A 21,161-nucleotide genomic window follows, 5' to 3' on the forward strand; every position below is an offset into this window, starting at 1 on the left:
CACTTTTGCTTAACATGCCTAAATGACACCAAACCAAATTCTTACTCCTAGAAGCTTCTCTCTATGCTAGCTCTGTATTTAAAGCTGTATTTCTAATCAGAGCTCCTAGGTAACTGAGGTTCATCAATATAGGCCCAAACTGCCTTTGCTCCTTGTTACATAGATGTACACACTTTTATATGCATGTGTACTGCTCTGTATGTGTGTGTATATAGGTAATGTATGTATTATACACCTACATGCAACATAAGGACATGAATATCAACACAAAAACGTATCCCTATAAAATAAAACAGTATAGTCACATATGTGACTGTGTTACATGCATAGGGGGTTTACCGCATTTTTCTCCTATCCTTTACTGACCCTCAAATGTTACCAATTAATCTCAGCAACAGGTGGTAAAGCCCAGACACAGCACTTTTTGCTCCAAAAGCTGGCTTGGCTTTGCTGCCCGCAGTTTCAAGAGTACCAGCATCAGCCAGAGGCACCAGTCCCCTAGTCGCCCGCACTGCAGGGAGCGGAGGGAGGCCAGCTTGCTGTCAGCCCCCGACTAACAGCACCTGGCCGCCTCTGCAGCTTTTCCCGCTGGGAGGGAAAGCACACAGAGCTCATGAGCCGAAGGGGACAGAGCAGCAACACCGTCCGCAAGGTTTACATTTGAGTGAAGCCTGTAAAGCAAATGGTGATCRCAAAGGGAGAAAGGCAGATGTTTTGAAGGCTCTGATACGCAGCCTCGGCAACTCAAGCGCAAGACGAGCCTCGCTGCGAGTGCGTCACGAGTGCTGGCATCTCACCAACTGCTCCTAATAGGAGCAGCTCCTTCCCCCAAGTGCCCACTGCCGTAGGGAGCAAGCGGGGACACAGAAATGCCTGTACCTTAAATAGACACACCAACTGCAAAGAGCATGGCTGTCACCTGAACTTCCAACGAACACAGAAGCCACTCCAAACTTGGTACTGAACTTCCTCACCCTTAAAATAAAGGGAACAAAACTGACTGTATGTGCAGCAGGGCCCCTCCTGAAGCTCTTTTTTTATTTTTTTTTTTTTTTTTTGGGGGGGGGGGAACCCCACATAAACATTGCTTCAATAATCTCTTGATTAAGCACTCAAGTCTTATTAAGTACTTTGGGTCAATGTGCCAGAAGGAGGAGGCAGAGCCATCTCCAGTACAGGAATGCTAACAAACATATCCCCTATTATAAAGGGACAGTCTGGTCTTTTCCAGATCAATGATAAAATAGGGCCATGCCACTTCCTTGTTTTCCCCAAGAGTTCACAAGAGGGTTGTGTGAAACATATGAACAACTAGATTTTGGGTTGGCTTCTGCCACTACAGTTCTATTAAGAAGCTTTAGAGGCTTGATGTCAGTTGAATCTTACCGATAGCCATCAATTACCTTCACGATAAATACCACTTTAAAAAAGCAAACAAATCTAAAACACTTTGCCCCCACTATCTGAGACCTGAACATTTGATGGACAGAAAAGCTGTGGAAAAGTCACAGCAAGAGGGATCTGAATATTGTTTGGTTTTATGCTAGATTAAGGGCTGCTGCTCTCCCTGTGATAAGTGGGAGTTTACGTGCCACGCATACAAACCGGCTTGACAGCAGCCAGGCGCACACTACTCTGAGCGATAAGAACCAGGTGYCGGAAAGGCTGAGTGACTGACGGGGCCGTGCACACGCAGACGTGGTTGGAGGACTGCGCATCAATCCTTCTCCTCAAGGAGTCCCAGGCTCCCAAGACATTACACTGACGCACAAGAGACTTCATAGGGAGCTCTGGAGAAATCAAATTCACTGTTGCTACATGTTTATAAAAGGTCTTGGTGAAAATTTTTCAAAAGGCAAAATGGGCACCAGAACCAGCACTTAGCTGACATTAGTAGTCAATGAAAATTGGTCATCTCCCTGCCATTGGACCTTCAAAAATGGCTCCTTGGGAGCTAATGAAGGTCAAAGATCAAGTTCAAATTAAGTACAGAAGAAGCATCTCACCATCTTCTGTGGTCTTTATGGTAGGTTGAAGGTCTATTTTAGCTTTATTTTCAACACATGACATACTTCTCATATTCATAGCAAGAAGTCAAATTCTGTAAGAGGCACCCCAGAATAAGACAGGCTGTAGTAAGCTCCTGGTGTCCGACAACGCAGCTCTATCCTACACACAAGAATTCCTAATGAGAAACTTGCCGTAGACGTATTTACATGTCTCAAATGAATAAACTAGGAGTTAACATTGCACATTGCTGTTTCTGTACAGTTACCACAGTAATTAACAGCAACAAACATTAAATGTTTAAAATCCCTCTTTCAGATTCTTTCCTTGTCTGTCCTTTTTTCTTAAGATTAAAAAAGGGTAATTTTTCCTAACAAAAAGTCTCTTCAGCACATAAAAAAATTAGCTAAATAAAAAGCAACCATCCTCCCACCCAAGACATATGGGAAAACAAAGCTATTTGCATATTCCCATAGGTCTCTCTTTGCTTGCTAATTTCCAGTCTTTAAATTATATTATTAGGATAAAAAACATTTAGCTGTTAATTTTTATTGGCATGTTTTGCAAAAGAAAATACTCAAATCAATATCAACTCCTCATAGCAGCATTTCAGACAAGGTTTTTTTTTCAAGTAGGTGGGTAACAAATAAGAACATTCCCTTCATCTAGGAACACACTGACCACACTCGTCTAAAATTGCTCACATTTACACAGAAATCAAAGGTATTTTTAAATCCCAATTTTCTAATAAATCAATGACAAATAATTGTCCCTACAGATTCTGCTGAAGCAATATTTGGAAAAACAATACTGATCACAAGTAAGAGAAAATCCAACTTTACTTTTTTGTTTTCTAAACAATCATTAAGAATCCCCAGATGGTTTTCCTGATGCTTTAACTTGTGTTAAGTGCTATCATCATTAATAAGAAACAAAGATCTAATTATCTATTGTTTTGCTAGATAGCAAGGTTAATTTTTCTTTCTCACATCAATAAGAAAACCCTGCAATGAAAAATGCGCTCCTCTCCTACAAAGGGTCAGATCTGCTCAAATGCTTCCCCCTGCTCAAGCTGATTATTAGTTTTGTAGGGATTTTCCTTCCCCTCAGGTGGCAGAGTCAGCCATTCTGCAGCAGAAGGGGCTCAAATTTGTCCCTTTCTACTCTAAGGTGATTAATGGCCTCAGTGCACAGAAGAATAAATTTCATGGAGTCCCAAGCAAAGGCCACTTTCAGAGGGGAAAAAAAAAAAAATCCAGCCAAAAGAGAAAGGTAGATGTTGCACCACAATTTTGTCCTGGCACATCATAAGCCACCACAGTGACTACTGCAGACAGTTTTTGTTGTTGTTGTTGTTGTTGTTGTTGTTGTTTTTGGGGGGGGGGTAAAGAGACTGTTTACTCCATCCCAATCCATTATTCATCCTAGTACCAGTGAATCTTTCTGACCACAGAAGGTTAATTAACACGCAAAAGGAATTAAGCACTGGAACATTAGAAACAATTTGTTTCATAAGCAATGGCAGTCATGAATGCTGGGACTTTGTGCCTGATGGCTGGATTACCTCATGTTTAATAACGTCTCATTAAAGCTTTTAGCACCCTTGAGTCTTCTTATAAGACCCTTCTCTTTGGGGACTCTCTGCTGTCAAACCGCAGCAAGGTCCTGCCGTGGCTGGGTTGATTCCTTGTTGCTTAATATTCTGCAACTGCGTTCACACTGTCACCTTTTACACAGCACGAGTTTGCAGCCCCCTCCTCTACTGACCACCTATTTTTGCAAAATGCATAGAAAAGCTTTGAGGCCTCTGCCATATCCAATTGGTTTGAAATTGGTTAACAAGATCAAAATTATTCAGGGCACAGGCAGACTGACAGAATCTCACACATGCAGAGGACAATCACAGACGTCTTATTTTTTCAGAAACCAAGCTGAAAAATCCACACAAACCGAACAATTCAGTCCTCCCATACACGTACACAGGCCCGTTCTGCAAACGGCTTTATATATTTCAATTTAAGGTTATATTTAGCCTTTGCAGTCCCTCTACTCAGTCTAAAGATAGAGCAGTTCAGCGCGTGCACRCAATTTGCAGGATAGGAGCTGATGCTGCTCCACGGGCCTCCTGGCATGGCACCAGGCTCTGGTACTTAATGCCCCGTGCGGGGGGGTTGCCACACCAGGCAGACCTTTCTGCAGCTGCAGGAGAACTCAGGAGTGGTTCCGATCATTCAGACTACTCATTTATGTGTAGATTTCAAGGAGATTGTTTATCCTTTTAAAGTTACTCTGGTACAACAATTCTCACATAATCACAGAATAATGTGCATGCCCTTTCACTGAAAAAGGAGGTAATAAAGTTTTCATCATTTATTCTTTATCATTTAAACCAGCCCAATTCAGATGCTTTAATTTGCAATGGGACACACACAAGAAAATAAATCTAATTACAAACTTCCTTCTCTCCCTCTTTCCAAATGTGAAACTTTTAGCTTTCTTAATCTTTACTCTATTTTATTTTTTTTATGTGCTGCAATGAAGTTGCTGAGTAGGTGAAATTAAGTCCCTCTATCATCTTTAGTATGTGAGCTAAGCCCATAAAGGGAAGCAAACACATCTCACTGCTAACTTGTATTTCGCTCTTGCCACTTGAGTTAAGGCTAATGAGAATGTTTTCAATCACATCATGTTCTAAATCATCAGATGATCTTCTGATGCAACGATCTGAAGAGGCACTGAATGTCTTACTGACACAACCAAAAGCATTTGAGATTTCTATTATTGCTAATTAACTAATTTTCTCAGGCTGCCGCTGTTGCACAGCAGGATTTACTAAGCCAGATCAGAAGTGAACTGGTTAAATTATAGTAATCCGAACAGGATGAAGAGTATTGAATGCTAAGGAAAAGCCAACAAATGCAGTGTCTACCTCTAGTCTGCATGCGGAGACAGACACGAAGCGCCGAACTGCTGAAGGGAGGGCGCACAGTGCCGAAAGGGGCAGTGTTCGGAGCACAGGCAGGGAGAGGACAGTCTGAGATTCAACCAAGAAACACTTCATCCCTGAATGACATTACTGCCATTACACCCATAAAACTTCTCCCTGACACCGGCCTGTGGTTACCAAGAGGCTGCTGCACTTTCCAAACCCGTGTTTTTGGGTTTCCATCCCTTTTTGTTGCTGTGCTTTGTAACGAACGTAACTAATCTTTCTAATGCTGTTAAGAGGATTTTAGAGAAAGAGAAAGCTGAATACGCCTGTCGTCAGTACTCGGTCAACTCAACTAACTGGCCAATAAACCAGCATTTAAAGTGTCCCTCCTTCCTTTGCCTCCCATCCTTCCTACTGCAAGGCTGCCCTTGTTATTCTTCTGTTAATACCATATTAGATTGTTTTACTTAATTAGTTTGTCCAGGCTTATGTGGCTGCACAAGATGGGAGAGAATGAAAAATACACCACACAAAATACCACCACAAGGACTCCCACAGATACTACTTTTCACAGCAAAGAGAGGAGAGCACCAAATACAGCTTGCTAGTGGGAGAGAGAGCGTACCCTAGGCACCAGGACTGCCATCTGGAGTCAAATATCTGCAGCCTAAATTGTGTTTTTCCATAAAATTTGATGAGCTCACATACTTCCATCCAGAGTAATCATAACACAGCATCATTAATGCAGAACAACAGGGAAGATCTTCACTCAAAATTAAAAAACACTGCTGTTCCTTAAGCCAACAGGATTTACACAAGTGCCTGGTAGGATATCCAGTTAGGTGTTGGTGCCCAGGCTGTGCTGTCTTATGGATACAGTGCCAGAATTTGACCTTTAATTACTCTTCTGCAGCAGGGGGGATTCATATTCCTACTTACAAAAATAAATGGAAAAGAGACAGCTCCTTCCTGTAAAGATTTTGTCAGTTGTAGCACTAAAGCGATACAGAGTATTGATTCTGGTTTGGATTATTCCTTTCTTAACAAAGTTCTCTTGAGGTTATAATGTGGGTTCTGAGAGACAAGATATAATCTTAACTCCTCTGAATGTTACTGTCAATGTCACATATTAAAAGCAGTGGGCCAAAGGAAGATGGCTTTCAAAATCAGGGAGGGGTTAACCTGTATCAGGACAAAATGAGATTTTTGGACTATAGTTCAATGTGCAAAAAAGGTGTTTTGTATTTTAGGGACTGAATATATCTGGATCTTTTGGTATAAACACACACAACTGTTCCTAACTCTGCAGGGGTGCTTTGCTAGGCAGATATTCTGCTGATGACATAAGCAAAGGGTTGGCAGATGCAGACCAGAGGAAATCACCATTACATTGCAGAAGTTCAAGGCAGCTGCAATGCACACCAGAGCTGAATCCCTATACCTGTACACCCTGCCCTGAATTCCCTTATAAGTCTGCTGGGCAACAGCTGAAAACTTACCCAGCCAAGACTTTGATTCTTACTGATAGATGGGATGGGGAGCTGGGACCATCAATAGTTCCTGACCCCACAGGCCTTTCAAGCTGATTAACTAAACCATACTGCCTCCACCCAATTCTGGGAGAGCTATGTTTCCCGTTCAGTGCCTCCCCATCACAGGGAATGATCAATGAAATTATTGCAAGAGAAAACCTCCCTGATTCTCCTGTATGTTCTTGACAGAACTGGGCTATTTGGGTCTTCATTACCAAAGCAACAGATATGAAAACAAAGTGTCCAGTATTAAAAGGATCTTGTTAGGATTCAATGTTTCCCAGTAATGAGACTAATACTATCTACATTTTTGTACACAAAAAATAATGTATTATTTCCATTTAAACAAATGCTGTAACAACATGATGAATATTAAATCACTCTCCAACAAAACTCAGACATCCAGATTACATTCCTAATGGGCTCTGACTCTGAATAATCCAAATTGTGAAGTCTTTTTTGCTCCACTTTTTATTTAATTCTTCACAGTCTAATGATGCATTTGCTTCTAAAATGACTGAAATAACTCTTAAAATAACTCCCAAAGCAACAGATCTAGATGTTAAATGCTCCAGAACATAAAGACAGAAGGTAGAAAAGGGCCTGCACAGCACAATTCAAGGGACTCCAAAAAGTCTACTACCTCTGCACTCCTCTGGCCAGAAAGGGAACTCTGCATAGCTGTGGACAGCCAGTTGGACATTAAATACAAGCTCCGTAACCCCACCAAAATCAAGGGGAGTAGATACCTAATCTATAAAAACACACAAATAATCTTAAAGGCCAATGTTTCAGTGCATCATTTCTACAAYGGAATTAGCACAACTACCTTACCTTGTAGGATGATGCACTAAATTGTAAATTGCTCAAATGCTACAATAAAAGAACTTCACTGAACAGAGAGTTTACTATAAAGTCATAAAGGTAGTAGATAATATTGATGACACCACTATTGACCAAGTGTAGAACAAGGTTCTGGTCGGAACCTAGACAACTCAAATGCTTCAAGATGCATGCACCRGAGCAAGTCTCTGCAGCTTCATACCAGCTGCTCCTGAAGAAAGGAAGCACTGAGATGGAAGCCTGTTCAATATGAATCCCAAGAGTGTGTCACTGACAGGAACTCATATTTTTTCATTTTCTACTATTTCCTGATTTAATAACCTCCTAGGCAGGCTACATAACTTATCTTTGTTTGCATTCATTTACCTCCACCTGAAAAAAAAAATCAATCAATCTTTGCTTATTCTTCTCGATCACTTCCCATTTCTTTTCTTCAGCTAAGGAAAAGTATCTTCCTTTGCTGCACTCCACTACAAAATAAAAGAAAATCATGCATTTCCACTGGGGGTTGGGGGGGGATGCCTTTTATTGTGTTTGTTTTAATTCAAAGAAGAATACTTATTCCACATCCCACAGAAATAATTCCAGCGCAGAGTATTTACAATCTAAACTTGTCTTTTTGGGGGTGGGAGGTGAATCTGTGGCTTTACATTTAAATGCAATTAGCATCAGATCTTCCCAGTTCCTGAATGCTGAGCAAAAGGCTGTCTGTCTAATAAATTTGCTACATTATATATAAACAAGCGCAGTAGTCTACCATTTTACAAGTATATATGAATGTATCACAAGTATAGGAATACCAGACAGGCATGGTAGAAAGCTCAAAACATCACGATATCACAYTAATAGCATGTATTTGTTGATAGCCACTCAGCATGTTGAAAACCATTTTGACCTTTAGAGCTCTATAAAAAATACATTCCCCCACATACTTCAGCACTACAAAGATTTCCAGAGTTTTATATTCACTGTGGTCCCCAAGATTGATGCCTTCTGTGGAAGGCAATGACTAATAATATTATCCATTCTTGAATGTACTCGGTCACCATGCATTACTAGGAAGAGAAGAAACGTAAAGAATCCTTCAGAGTACATTCATTCACAATTTATCAATGGATCATCGGAATACTCCTGGCCAAATTGCTATCCACAGCCTATTGAAAAAAATGCCAAAGCTGAACCTAGCAACTATTCTAACACACTGCTAGGAGCTGGAAAAAGAGACAGTAAAGAATCAAGGAGTGCACACTGAGTACCTTCAGGACCCCATTAATAACCAATTTTGACTGGATGACTGAACTGAAATACTGGTAGAAAATTGCTTCCAAAAAAACCCCTTTCATTTAATTTTTTTCATGAGCTTTCCCCTCCCTGCTTTTTAAATCTTTAAAAATACAAACTAGTTTTAAATGTAACTATTTTGAAAAAGGGGACAAGCCTTGTGTTTTGAAAACGTCACTTGACAGCATTTTGAATTTTTCAAAAAAAACTCATGCCCCTGTCTTTGCAAAACATTATTCCAACTATTTGTAAGGTTGAAATTATTTCCTAAATGTGCCTTGAATTTATGAACAACCCTAGTTGCTTGAAACTATCCAAAACTATTTGTCCAAAGATCTCTGAGCGGCTTCTTCTACTACTGAACTTCCAGATAAGCTCTGATAATACTCATTCAGAAGAAAGGCTGCACCATAACTTTAAGATCATTTGTATATCATATCAGGTATTGCCTTGAGAGTGTTTAGTGAATAGCTTTTATGGGAAATCATCTCTGTCCACTGCTCACCTACCCTGTTAGGAATTACATGGGGGAGGTGGGGAGAGTTTTTTCTTCTGCTATTTGCTCCTGGTCACACACTTACTCATATACCTTAAAAATCAAAGTACTAAAATTAATTTATAAGTAATAATTTGAAATGAAATTGACTTTATTTAATTACATTTAGTGTTATATACTGTAATGCATTACTAAATAAAGAAAAAATACTAACAGAAATGACAAAATCTATGCTTAATTTAAGTAGGCCAATTACTTTAAGTGCTGTTAGAGTCAGAAAAGTGATTCAAGGATAAATATGGGAACACACAACGCCATTTCTTCAATAGCTTCCAGATCAAAATTCAATGTAAAAGCCAAAAGGTCAATTTTTTCCTTCTACCCAATGGAATCTCAAAATCCCCATGAGACTTGGAGAACTCCGCTGAATTCTTTCTATCCCAACATACGCTGCAGCAGCGATGCTGATAATACATTAAGCTACCAAACACTATCTTCCCGGGAAACCCTTTGTTTTGTCCAGGTTTTCATATTTGTCTGGAGTCCAGACATCCAGCAGCCCTGTTATGCATGAATAATGAGATGATGCAGAATTTGTGTAGAATAAATGCTCAGAAGATGCCATTTCTTGTTGGCTGAAGGTTTAGGTCCTGTCTATTCCTCTCTCACTTATCCTGTGCAGCAGCACCAGCAGCAGAGACGTCCGAGGACTCCCTCCCTGTGCCGTTGCTGTTGCTGGCACAGGGAGTCAAGGTACATTTCTGACTAGCAGTCAAGGTACATTTCTTTGCAGCTGGCTGCTTAAATTCTGTGCATTTTACTATTCAAACACGGCAAACCCAACTCAGGCTGCTCTGCAACAGTTCCAGCCAGGATGCTCTAACCACCTAAAAATGAGCATTTGTAATAACACAGGCAAACCAGCCATACAGCTTGTGCAGAGGAARTCTAATGCTTTCTGGTGGCAACAGATTTGCTGGACAGGCACATACCGTTGTGCAGTTGGCCCAGCACTTCTTGAGTGCCAGATTCCTTCTCTGTGCTTTAAACATGGCATGCACACACTTCACCCTGGATAAAGCCTGCAGAGAAATATGGCAGCCCTTGCCATGCAGAGATGGYTGTCTAAAAGCTGAGCTGATGATGTAGGGAGCTGAAGATAACTTGTTATACTTATCAGAATAAAACAAATCTTAAAGCAGGTGGCTTATGCACAAATGTTCTACTTTGCTTTTGATGTGAGAACCTACATTTCATATCACAACTGATTTGCAGCATTACACACACAGACAGTGTAAAACCATGTATTTCTCGATTTTCACTACTATATTCCTTTCTGGATTAAATAACTGCAAGATTAGCAACCTGCACAAAAGCACCTTCACAGGAGAAGAGATCATTCCAGGATCAAAAGTCAGTTGTAAAACTATTGGTAGTATTATTCTTGTCGCTTCCAGTCAAAGGAGAGGTCCTTCACAGGCAGGACTCAAACAAAATTGTGCTGTATAATTGTTGAAGGAAACAGGAAAATTTCCAGAAGAGTCATCACATTGATTTTTGAATACTACTTTGAATCTTGCTACATAGAAACAACTTGTTTTTCAATGTGGCTTCCATGATCCCTCTAATCTTAGGAAAAAAAATTAAAAATGAAAATAATTTATAAATCAACCAACTGAAGTTTGGGGCTTATTTGTGGATTGGGGTTTTCCCCCCCCTCTGGTAGGAGCAGCGTTCCATCAATAGTTCTGAAAGGTCCAAACTTTTAAAAAAGTTTCTTTTGTGAAATTATTATACTACTGACTTTTCTCAGCCAGACAGCACTGTCACTTATTGACACCAAGAATTAAGAATAAAATATTACAGCTCCCTTTTACAGGCCTAATACCATTTCACTGATATCGTGAGGTCATAACAAACAYACACAAAAAAAAATCTGTTTTGTCTTACGTTCCGTAATATGTGTTTGTGTGCACGTATGTAGGAAAGTAGAGAGACTTGATATAACCACAGAGCCAAAATATTTTCAACAGTAACATTAATCTTCTGAAAACATAACTATTACTCATACTCTCTTCAGAAATAGGACTTCGTATTCCTCAACATTTTCATTTTCACATCCAGCTTCCAAAATCCTTCTCAAATCCCTCCCTCTAACCATATGGCTGTTTATTTGCTCCCCATAAAAGCAGAGCTTCAATTTTTTTTATTACCCAATCTCATCTTACTGTGGGCAGCACCCACTGCTTTTAACCTATAGTCATTTTAGAGCTTGGTAAGGTTCCTTACGAAACTTGCCATGCTACCAATTTTTGTGTCAGAAAATTTGATTACCAATGCCTCTACATCCATGAGGTCAACAAAATAAAACTTCCCAGCAGGGCTTTATACACCAGTCCAATATACATGGAGGTACAAAAGATATTCCTGCAGTGGAAAAAGCAATTCAAAACACATCAGCACAGCTGAAGCTTTTTAAGATAACACAACAGATCTGACTTCTTTAACAGGTGCATAGACCAAGTTCCACAGAGCACAGTATGACAGCCATTGACAAACTTAAGGCCAACTCAATTTTTTCCCCATAAAATTAAAACCTAATACCATGATGTAGCATGAGATTTTCATAAAACCATTTAAAGTGAAATAAGGGACTTCATATGACTGTGGTCCCTTCAGTTCTTATTACTGGAATTACCTTATTCCTTAATGCACCTCTTAACAACTCCTGCCTAAAAAAAACTTTTTAAGAAATTTCAAACACCAGTTCAGTCATCTTCTGCTTCCTACATCGTCAGCTCATGTTAGACAACCATCTCTGCATAACTAGAGCTGCCCTATTTCTCTGCAGGCTTTTCCAGTGACAAGTATTGCATGCTGTGTTTCAAGCAAGCCAAGTTTTTCTTTCCRTTTCACAGAGGGAAAAGGGAAGCATACAGGGGCTAGAGAGCCTTTGCAAAACAACACAGCAAACAGCAGCAGGCAGGGAGAAAGGACTCAGACGGTCTTGTTCTGGCCTTGAGCACTGACAACTCTAGAGCCCAGCAGCAAGACAGGCAACTTGACTTATCTCAGCTATTATTTACTTGAATTACCATAGTTCCTAGCCATCATTTTCCTATCAGGCAGCAGTCTGATCAGCAGAAAGCACCTATTGGGATCAACAGGGAGTAGATTTCCACGCTTCTTCTGAAGTTGTGCACAAACCATAAATAAGAAGTGAAAAACGAGGGTTGAGTCATGGCAATGCATTATCTACATGAAACCTTCTCTTTCCTTATACAAATATAGAAGAACTATAYGGTTATGCATCCACTGATCTTCCCCCCATTGGTACTGCTCAGTAGGAGAACCGTGCATCATCGAGAAAAGTCTGAATGCCGTTCCTTTCAAGTCTGAGGTCTTTGAAAGGTCACTTCTCTAGAACCAAGCTATTACTCATTTCTTCACCACAAGAGTGACAAGATTTAAAAGCTTAGGTTAGGTAGAGTATCACAGTTTGAACCCTGCTTCTACCATTTCCCTTTAGCATTTTTTTTTCTTTAAAACTTGCACATCTTTCCTGTGAACTCTCTCCATTTCTTGTTACAAGTTCAAAAACAGAATTTGAGGCATTTTACTGAAAAGGACCATGTTCTTGCATTGAAGTTGTGCATACAAATTTCTCTCTGTACCTTCAGTGACAAAAATATCAAACAATGCATATTTGATCATAAGCACAACTATATAAAAGGGGTTTGCTAGGCTGTTCAATGTCTACTCTGTATTTCTATTTACCAAGTCTGTTACTTTTCCTTTATTTAGCCAGTACAGAAATTATAATGCAAAATGTATGTCTGATGAGGGACAAGTAATTCTTGAAGTAAATAATTTTCAGCTCCAGTATAGCACAGCATTACTATGAACAAGGGRTTTCCTTAAATTGTGATAACGTTATTTTGTCTTTAGAAAACCTGACAGTTTCCACATGGAGGACACCAAGGGATTGGCTGGTTTTAGAGATCAGCAGATGGACAAATTAAAACATTACTCTGGGGAATATTACAACTTCCATGGAGCAGGTAGAGAAGGACCATTTGTTACAGTAAATCACAGAAGCCTGGTGCTGGAAATGCTCCATAATCATGAGCTCTTCAAGTGACTTCCCTCCTCACTGCTACCCCAGGCCAGCAGTCAATCCCTGCCACCAAGCTGGGACAAGTGGCTGGAGATGTGTAGCGCAGCTTTGCTGAAGCCATCTGACGAGAGGGCGGTGGGCATGCCCTGAGAGGCATCGAGCTGCTCTGGAGCTCAACACGCAATTTCCTGGGAACTAGGTTACCTATTCCATATTTACCAGTGCCTGCCCAGAACATGCAAGGAACACCTGACTTCTTTATGGAAACTCCTCCTGCAAAATACTTATGGAGGTGAGGGAGGACCACACAAAACACACTCCTTTCTGATGGAATTGGGGTGAGATAGCTCTCCCATCCCAGAGGGAGAGAAGAGGAACCGGCCCATGAGCAGCGCTGTAGACAACATGCTCTGCACTGGCAGAAGCACAGTATCTGTGGCAATCTTCCACCCCCGTGTAGTGTTTGTCCTACTGCTACAAACTGAAGGCCAGTCTGTGATAAACAGAAAAGATAAATGTTATCATATCCCAACTGACAGAGTATGTGAATTAAAGGTACCAGGATTTGGTCCTGAGACATTAACTCTTTGCAGAGAGGCAAAGAAACACAGCTATGCTATTGGAGTAAGTGGTAGCAGGTTCAGTAACTGGGCTTGCTACCAGGGAAAACGGGTGACAACAGCTTGTATGTGGGGGCAACTGCAGCGCTGCTGGGCCAGGAATCCTGGGGGTTGGAGCTGTGCCCTCTGCAGATCCCTCAACTCCAACAGTCTAATTTCCTTCAGATTTGGAAGGTTAAAGCTACAAGGCAGCAGGAGAAAAGATGGAATGGTAACTATAAAATGATGCTTTAAGACATTTTAAGCTTTTTTCCCCCCCTCRTCCCTCCTGGAAATAAACATTAGAATAAATCTATCTTTGTAAGCCAAACCCTCTGCTACACAGTAACTTTGTCGTCATGACAAACGGGCCACCAAAAGAACACCCATCATTCACACTGCATTTTTCACTTTCAAAACATTCACTGGTCAAGCTTTATATATAAAGGAGAGTAAGTAAATAACAGTTTATTTACTGCGTTGCTGGATTTTTGAGTCTACAGATTATCTCTATACAAGTATCATGGCAACCTTCTCACGCATATAATTAAAGTCATTTTATAGAATCTTAGGTGGATATAGCATTTAAAATCATCCTCATCATCCTCAAATTGGCTTTTGTAGAAAGGATTAGTGACATCTCTAACAATTCAGAACAGAAATCTGCACCTAAGCTCTCAAAAGTCATTCTGGCTCAGAAGCCTTTGTATATGATTTTTTTTTTTTTTTTTTTTGGGGGGGGGGAAAGTGGCCCAACTTCAAACCAAAAATGTATTTCTCTCTAATTCACCTATGATGATCTGTGTTATATAGTGAAAATACAATGAAGAACTACCCTGCATATGTGGAAAACTGTGTATAAAACCTGAACTACATACACAAATACACATAACATTATTATTCCAACTGCAATTTAACCTCCATTTCTTTTATCTTTCTGTTCATTTTAAGTCACCACACCAAAAACATACACATCAGACTCTAAATCCAGAGGGTTTCCATGGTTTTAAAATGTGACATAGCAAATTTATTGTTCCGTCACAGATGCTATATCCTAAGATGGGAGTGATGACAATACTACGAGTTAAACATGGAAAAGTATTTCTATCAGTTGACTGATTAAAAAAAAAAAGTAGTAATAAATGCGCACACTTCCCTTTTACTCTGAGAGCCTGGCACAAAATAAGTTTTATTTCTTCCATCACTTCTTTACACCCAGCATAAGGTACTAAATTTGTTTGGGCAGAGACTTCTTTTCCTCAAGTTTCAGCCCAAAGGGAAAATTTTGCTGAAGGAGATGCATCAGATGTGGTGAAAATACTAAGTCTACCTTTTGGTTTAATGCCAGGAAGGATACCACTGCGAAATTTATTCCAAATGGAGAATGGTGAGAGGAAGCACGTTAAAAAAAAATAGTAATTTTGAAAATTAATTTTTAAAGAGAACAGTACTTGGCTTTGAAAGAAAGTGTTTTGCAGAGGATGGGTAGAGGCCTTGCTGAATGTACTTGCATAGCTACATGACCCCTGCCAATCAATTTCAACACTTTATTAATATTTTACTGAAAAAGTGTGAGATGATTCAAACTTCAACTGTCTTGGTAGAAGGTGTTGCTAAGCAACTTTGCTGCTTGCCTGAAAATTAGTTTTCACAGCAACCTTTCCTTCAAACCAGAGACCCGAGGCCACTCAAAACACTTTCCCTTTAGTCCTTAAAGAACCCAGCAAGTTATATTTCAAGAAAAAAGAAAAAAAAAAAAAGAAAGAAAGAAAAAAAAAGGTCGTACATCTTTTCTCCCTTTTCTAGTCAAAAGGGACCAAGGTAGTAGTGTCTGCAATTCCCTGCTTTGCTCACCGTAATCGCTGTCGTAGAACACGATGAATTTCTGCCACCGCAGCTCGGTGACCAGCTTGAGCATAACGTCGTTGAGGCGGACGGGGGGCCGGGCGGCCAGCGTGTACTCCTCCTCCTCCAGGCTGGGGTTCAGGTGGCAGGCGGTGCGCGGCGAGCCCCCCGTGCTGCGCTGCACAAACAGGTGCGGGATGTGCATGGCGTCCGTCAGCGACTGCAGCGCGTTGGCCGAGGCGCAGCCCGTGGACGTCACCAAGGCCAAGATCCCCAGCGTCATCAGGTCGCAGGCTGCAGGGGACGAGACAGAAAGCGGGGCCGGGTCAGGTCCAAAAACTCCTTCGACTGACCTAGGTACTAAGAAGTGCTTTGCCCTTGGCAAAAACAAAAACTGAAGTTATTTCTATTACAGTATCAGCTGAAGCCTTTTGGAGATAGATTTTGTACCTTTACAGTAAGAAACAGTACCTGCAATCTGCACAAATAGGCCAAAGTTGAGGAAAGAGAGCATTACGGCTGCCATTTCCTCAGACAGAAGCTGCTGCGCATGGCGACTATGCTCCTTGCTTCAGGTCATTCCACTGACCTCGGACCTCCTGAAACCTACTTACCTGCCTTCACCTCTAAACCTCTGAAGTCCTGGGACAATAAAGAGCGATTGCAGTTTCAAGGATTTGTTTTATATAAAGTTCTAAAGGATTTGTAATTTGATGAAAAAACATTTATCGTGGGTCTCTTGGAGCAACAGTGCCTTCAGCAGCACTCCTTACAACATGGGCACAGCAGGAGCGCTGCACGCTTACTAATAACACTCAAGCTGTTGTCCTTAAAAAGATCTGGAAAAGCACATACTGTTTAAAAACAGTGCGTATACATTTGAGACCATCTGCTTCTGAGAACACAGTATTACCTGAGCCCTAAAACAGGCTGCGCGCATTTGAAAATCTCCACGCTGGAGACGCACGACTCTCCTCAGCCGCCAAGGACGGCGGGCAACCTCTCCGCAGCTTTGTCCACACAGAAAGCCGCGACGCTTCCCTTCCCTCCACAAGAAGTAAAATGCTATTTAGCTGGGGGTTGCCAAACGTGTTCCCACCTATGACTCCGCAAGCTATTCCATCAGGGTAGTTAAAAAAAACCTCTGCAAGACGCTACTGCAATCTTTGCTGCGCTTTTCCCCATGCTTTGACTAACCCTGCTGACGAAGTTGCAGCAAGGTTTACCTGCGCGAGCCCCGGGCCTCACTCACGCAGCGAGCCCAGCCCGGCCCGGCCCGAGGGTGCCGGCAGCTCCCCCCGGCCCCAATGGGGGAAGCGAGCGCCAGCTGCGGGGGGCCAGGGGGCTGGCGTGTGCATGCGGCGACTGCCGTCACGCAGGAGCCGCGCGCAGCCGCCACCTCTCGTCTCGCCTGCAATCTGGCTGAACAGAGAGGTAGTAAATCAAACGTGCCGTATTAAAAGAATTTATTTATCCTCAACCCTTTTCCTGCTATCTGCACTTCCAGAGGCCAAAGAGCTAGGCAGCTTATCAGTAATTAATAGTAATAAACAGTTATTTAGTAGTCAATAGTAATTAAATACAGAAAGTTACAGCGATTAAGTACAGAGAACTGTTTTTAATGCAACCACTGAATCATTCCACAAAATATCTTTTGAGGACAGAAAACAAATGTATTTGACTTTGATAAGGGATAACAGAAAAAATGTTTGATCGTCTCTATGCAGAGAGCACTCGACACGTATCCTAATGCAACAGTGAAAGGTGAAGTGCTTTTAAAATTATTTCCTTGACGGTCCTTACAATAAACATGTCAGCTGCATTACTTAAATTTGCTCTGCGTTAATTATAGATGTATGAAATTGTTCTCCGTTTTTCCTGAAAGCTGACCTGATTTAACAGCAGGGAGGCATTACATTTGCCAAATGGGAGACCCAGGTTCGGGAACAGATTTGATTTCCCAGGCTTCTCGCCAGAGAAAACTGAACATGTCATACAGGTAACTTATTTAGCCCCAGTAGGGGAGGGAACAGGGATCAGCAAAGGGGACGGAGGGGAGTAGAGCAGAGCTGAGCTCTGAACCCCCGCAGAGATCAGCGGCCACCGAACTTCGCTGTCAGCAGGGCGAGAGCAACAAGCACCCATCTGCAGAGGGAACAGTTTACTTACGCAAGCAGACAGAGGGGAAACAAACCCCTTCCTGAACGGAGGCTGCGTTCAGAGTCGGTTATTTGTGGAATACAGAACTGATCATCAGTGGTATAACAAAACATAACTTTTGCTCAACAATCGACACTGATCGAAAGCTGCTCGGTTATTTAGCAGCGACGCGTGATACAGCAGCCCACGGGAACCGGGCCCCCTTATCTCCCAGCACAGCCTGCAGACCGCAGCCAAAACATCTCCACAACAAAGAGGTGTTTTGGTTGAGGGATTTTCCCAGTGTTCTGCAGTTTATGTCAATAGGCTAAAATGAAAAATTAGTCAATCAGCTTTTACATCCTGATATTTTGTCAATTGATTATGCTCCACATGAAAGCATATGCTACACAGTAAGCGTTATCCTCTCTTGCCTTTCTGTTCTGAGATAGTACAGCAGGCAATAAAAACCTGGAACAACTGTAGGCAAAATATGGTTTCGTATTTTCTAAATTGCTTTCTTTAGTCAAATTATGGAATTTGAAACAGACTATTATATATTTTTAATAGAAGACTTTCACTACACAAAAATATGAGAGACTCCTAGAAGTTCAACTTCTCCACACTTTTTACACTGAAGGGTGAATAAGCTCTCAGTATATTAAGAAGAAATGTATTACTTTCTACACAGGTAACACAGCGGGGAACATCTACAGAAGTAGAACAGACTCCAATTCATTAAAAAACTCATTAACTCTTGAGACATCCTGAAATTACTTAGCATGAGAATGTTCAAGGATTATACAATCCCAAAAGAAACTCTTCTAACATTTTTTAGGGTTTCCTCCCACTTGCCTATACCTTCTTGCATACAAAACTCTATGGCTTGAGAAAAGATGTGTTATTTTCTGTTTTACTTCACACTAGGTTAGGATTAAAGTTTCAGTAACGATCATATATCCCCGACTATGTGATCAAGTAAATCACCTCAGTTGTACCTTCATAAACATTTAAAAGAATCTGCACCTTTCATACATGAATTTCATAATGCATTGTATTTCAAATTTAGGAAACCAAGGTATAGATTTTAAGTGCTTTGGTTCATGTCAACTTATGAACACAAGGAAGAAGAGGATCTAAACACCCTGATCTTCAGTCATCTTTAATTACTAGAAATGTAACACTTGCATACAGTTTCATCTAGCTGTTTTCTTTTCTTTTTGCCCTGTAGATATATTTTGAGGTATGAAGAAATAATGTTGTTAAAGTCATTCGAGTTCCACAGAGAAAATGCACAATGTTCGAGTCATCTTGCCTCCAGATTTCACTGCTATATGCATAGCAATACTTATTGGTTCATTGTATTGAACTGCCTTCATCACTGTCAGGCTGCATTTTAAGAGGATACCAACATCCCACAAACCATACTCTAAGAAATGTGCATTTTAACATGACGATGAAAACATGAACATCTCCATACTTAAATAACTCTGCATTCAAATTACTTGAGCAGATTAAATTATTTCACTGGTAGTTTTTGATCAATCTTTGCTTCTAACAGCAGATCATCTCTCAAGCTTATACTTCATTGAAGTTTCCTAAATTATTAATACAGTTTAAACTAAACTTCTCCCTCCTTCTTTGACCCACATCTCTAACTCCAGTCACATCCCGTTAAGACCACACCAAAGCTTGGAAGTGCAGCTAACATTTTTCAGACTGCACCTTTTCCCTATCCCTATTGCCTTTTTTAATCTGTGGGACCGCATGTATGAAGTGATGCGAGAATTATGCTTTGCCACAATCATGTTTGAGACCCTGCTCTTCCCCAGTTGCTTCCTGTATTGTCATCCTATTTCTGAAGACAGGTGCTGACTGTGAACTCCTGATTTGGCACCATCTTCACAGAGATATTTGCATTAAGAGCTTTAGCTCAGATCTCTGTAATTAAATCCGTATCTCTCTAAACTGCAGGGAAACAAAATACTTTAAGAGAAACTGTTATCTTGCTCCTGGCAACATGAAGATATGACCATTTTTCAATCTCCCTTTCAGTGGTTTCCTATTATTCAGGATAGGATAGAAACTTTTTCCTTTGTTTCCACAGTTATCAATAGACCAGCTGCTCCTGTAATTTCTGATCTAACAATATATTCACCTACTAGAATTCACACTGCCTCTTCAAACTTCAGTGCCTTTCTGTCTCTCACTTCTGTGTACCTGGTCCTATCCACTTTGGACCACATCCGATCAGATTTGATAAATCCTTTTTTTTTTACTTGACTTTTTTCTTTTTCTGTTTGATTAACCCTTAGAAGCTCTTTACAGCATAGCAAACGGGGGAGTATTCTGTGCAAACAACTTGCATTTTACAAAGTTTCACTGTTTGCAAATTGAGAGGTGTCTGCCTTTTTGCTTAGAAAGGCTTTCAAATGAAAGAAGAGAACTTCAGATCTGCCAAAAGAAAGGAAATCCAGTCACACTGATATTTCTGGTGTAGTACTCTGCAATGAAATGATTAACAAGGTTGGCACTTCAGTGTTCGTAATTAGCTTTCAAAGCTAGTGTCCTACTGAGATGAGATGAGGGACTTTATACTCGCCTTAATACTATTGTCTCAATCAATCTGTCTGAAAGCTCATTTTTCGTGTAGTTTATCTTTGGAAACCAAAAGGAAAAAAAATCATTTTATTCTTAAGCAAAATATCGAATTCAAGAGAACACAGCAAATTGAGGAAAATCTATGTTGGGAAACTAAACCCTAACATTTGATGGGATTATCAAGGCCTGCAGGTTATTCTGCCCAAGCTGCACCGTTAACAAATCTACCAGCTAGCCTAAGGAGGAGATGCAGCAGGCTGGGTTAGGTGCCCCAGAAGTGTGCCATGAAAAGAACTGAGGCAGTAACCACCTTTATTAAAAGAAACAGTGAATAACAAACAGGACAACAAGCACATGTAACCTGTAATTTTTTGCTTTCCGTTCTTCCTTTCTTCCCTTTACTTTCATCTATCTGGGCAACACCTGGAAATGATGTGTATACTCAGGTATAAAATAGAAGCATGCTAATGGTGACGTAAGAGTACCATACATGATTTTGAGATTAGCTGTATTGCTCAATAAGAAGTTTTCTTCTGTTCATCAATATCTAAAAATAATGTATCAAAGCTTAAATACAGTGTAAAAGTCCAGCATTTCAACTGTGATCTCAAGCCTGTCAATGTCTAATGCAAAAGAGGCAAAGTTATATTGTACCATGCCACCAGAGGTAATCCCTGYTTCCCTATTAAAAATGCCTTTAACATGAAAGCATAAAAGAATTTATTATAAATACTGTGCTAAATACAAATAAACACAAAGGGAACTAGCT

General features: G+C 40.6%; 1 protein-coding gene across 1 annotated transcript in view; it reads right to left on the minus strand.

The window, feature by feature from the left end:
• GRID1 (glutamate ionotropic receptor delta type subunit 1) overlaps positions 1-21,161 on the minus strand; it is a 555,021-nt gene that overhangs the window by 309,758 nt on the left and 224,102 nt on the right. The window contains exon 3 of the mRNA XM_026069970.1: positions 15,662-15,946. Coding sequence (XP_025925755.1) covers positions 15,662-15,946 — 285 coding nt within the window. The remainder of the gene's footprint in view (positions 1-15,661; positions 15,947-21,161) is intronic.

Source organism: Apteryx rowi, unplaced genomic scaffold, assembly GCF_003343035.1.
Source record: "Apteryx rowi isolate R43461 unplaced genomic scaffold, aptRow1 scaffold_30, whole genome shotgun sequence".
Classification (NCBI taxonomy): Eukaryota; Metazoa; Chordata; class Aves; order Apterygiformes; family Apterygidae; genus Apteryx; species Apteryx rowi.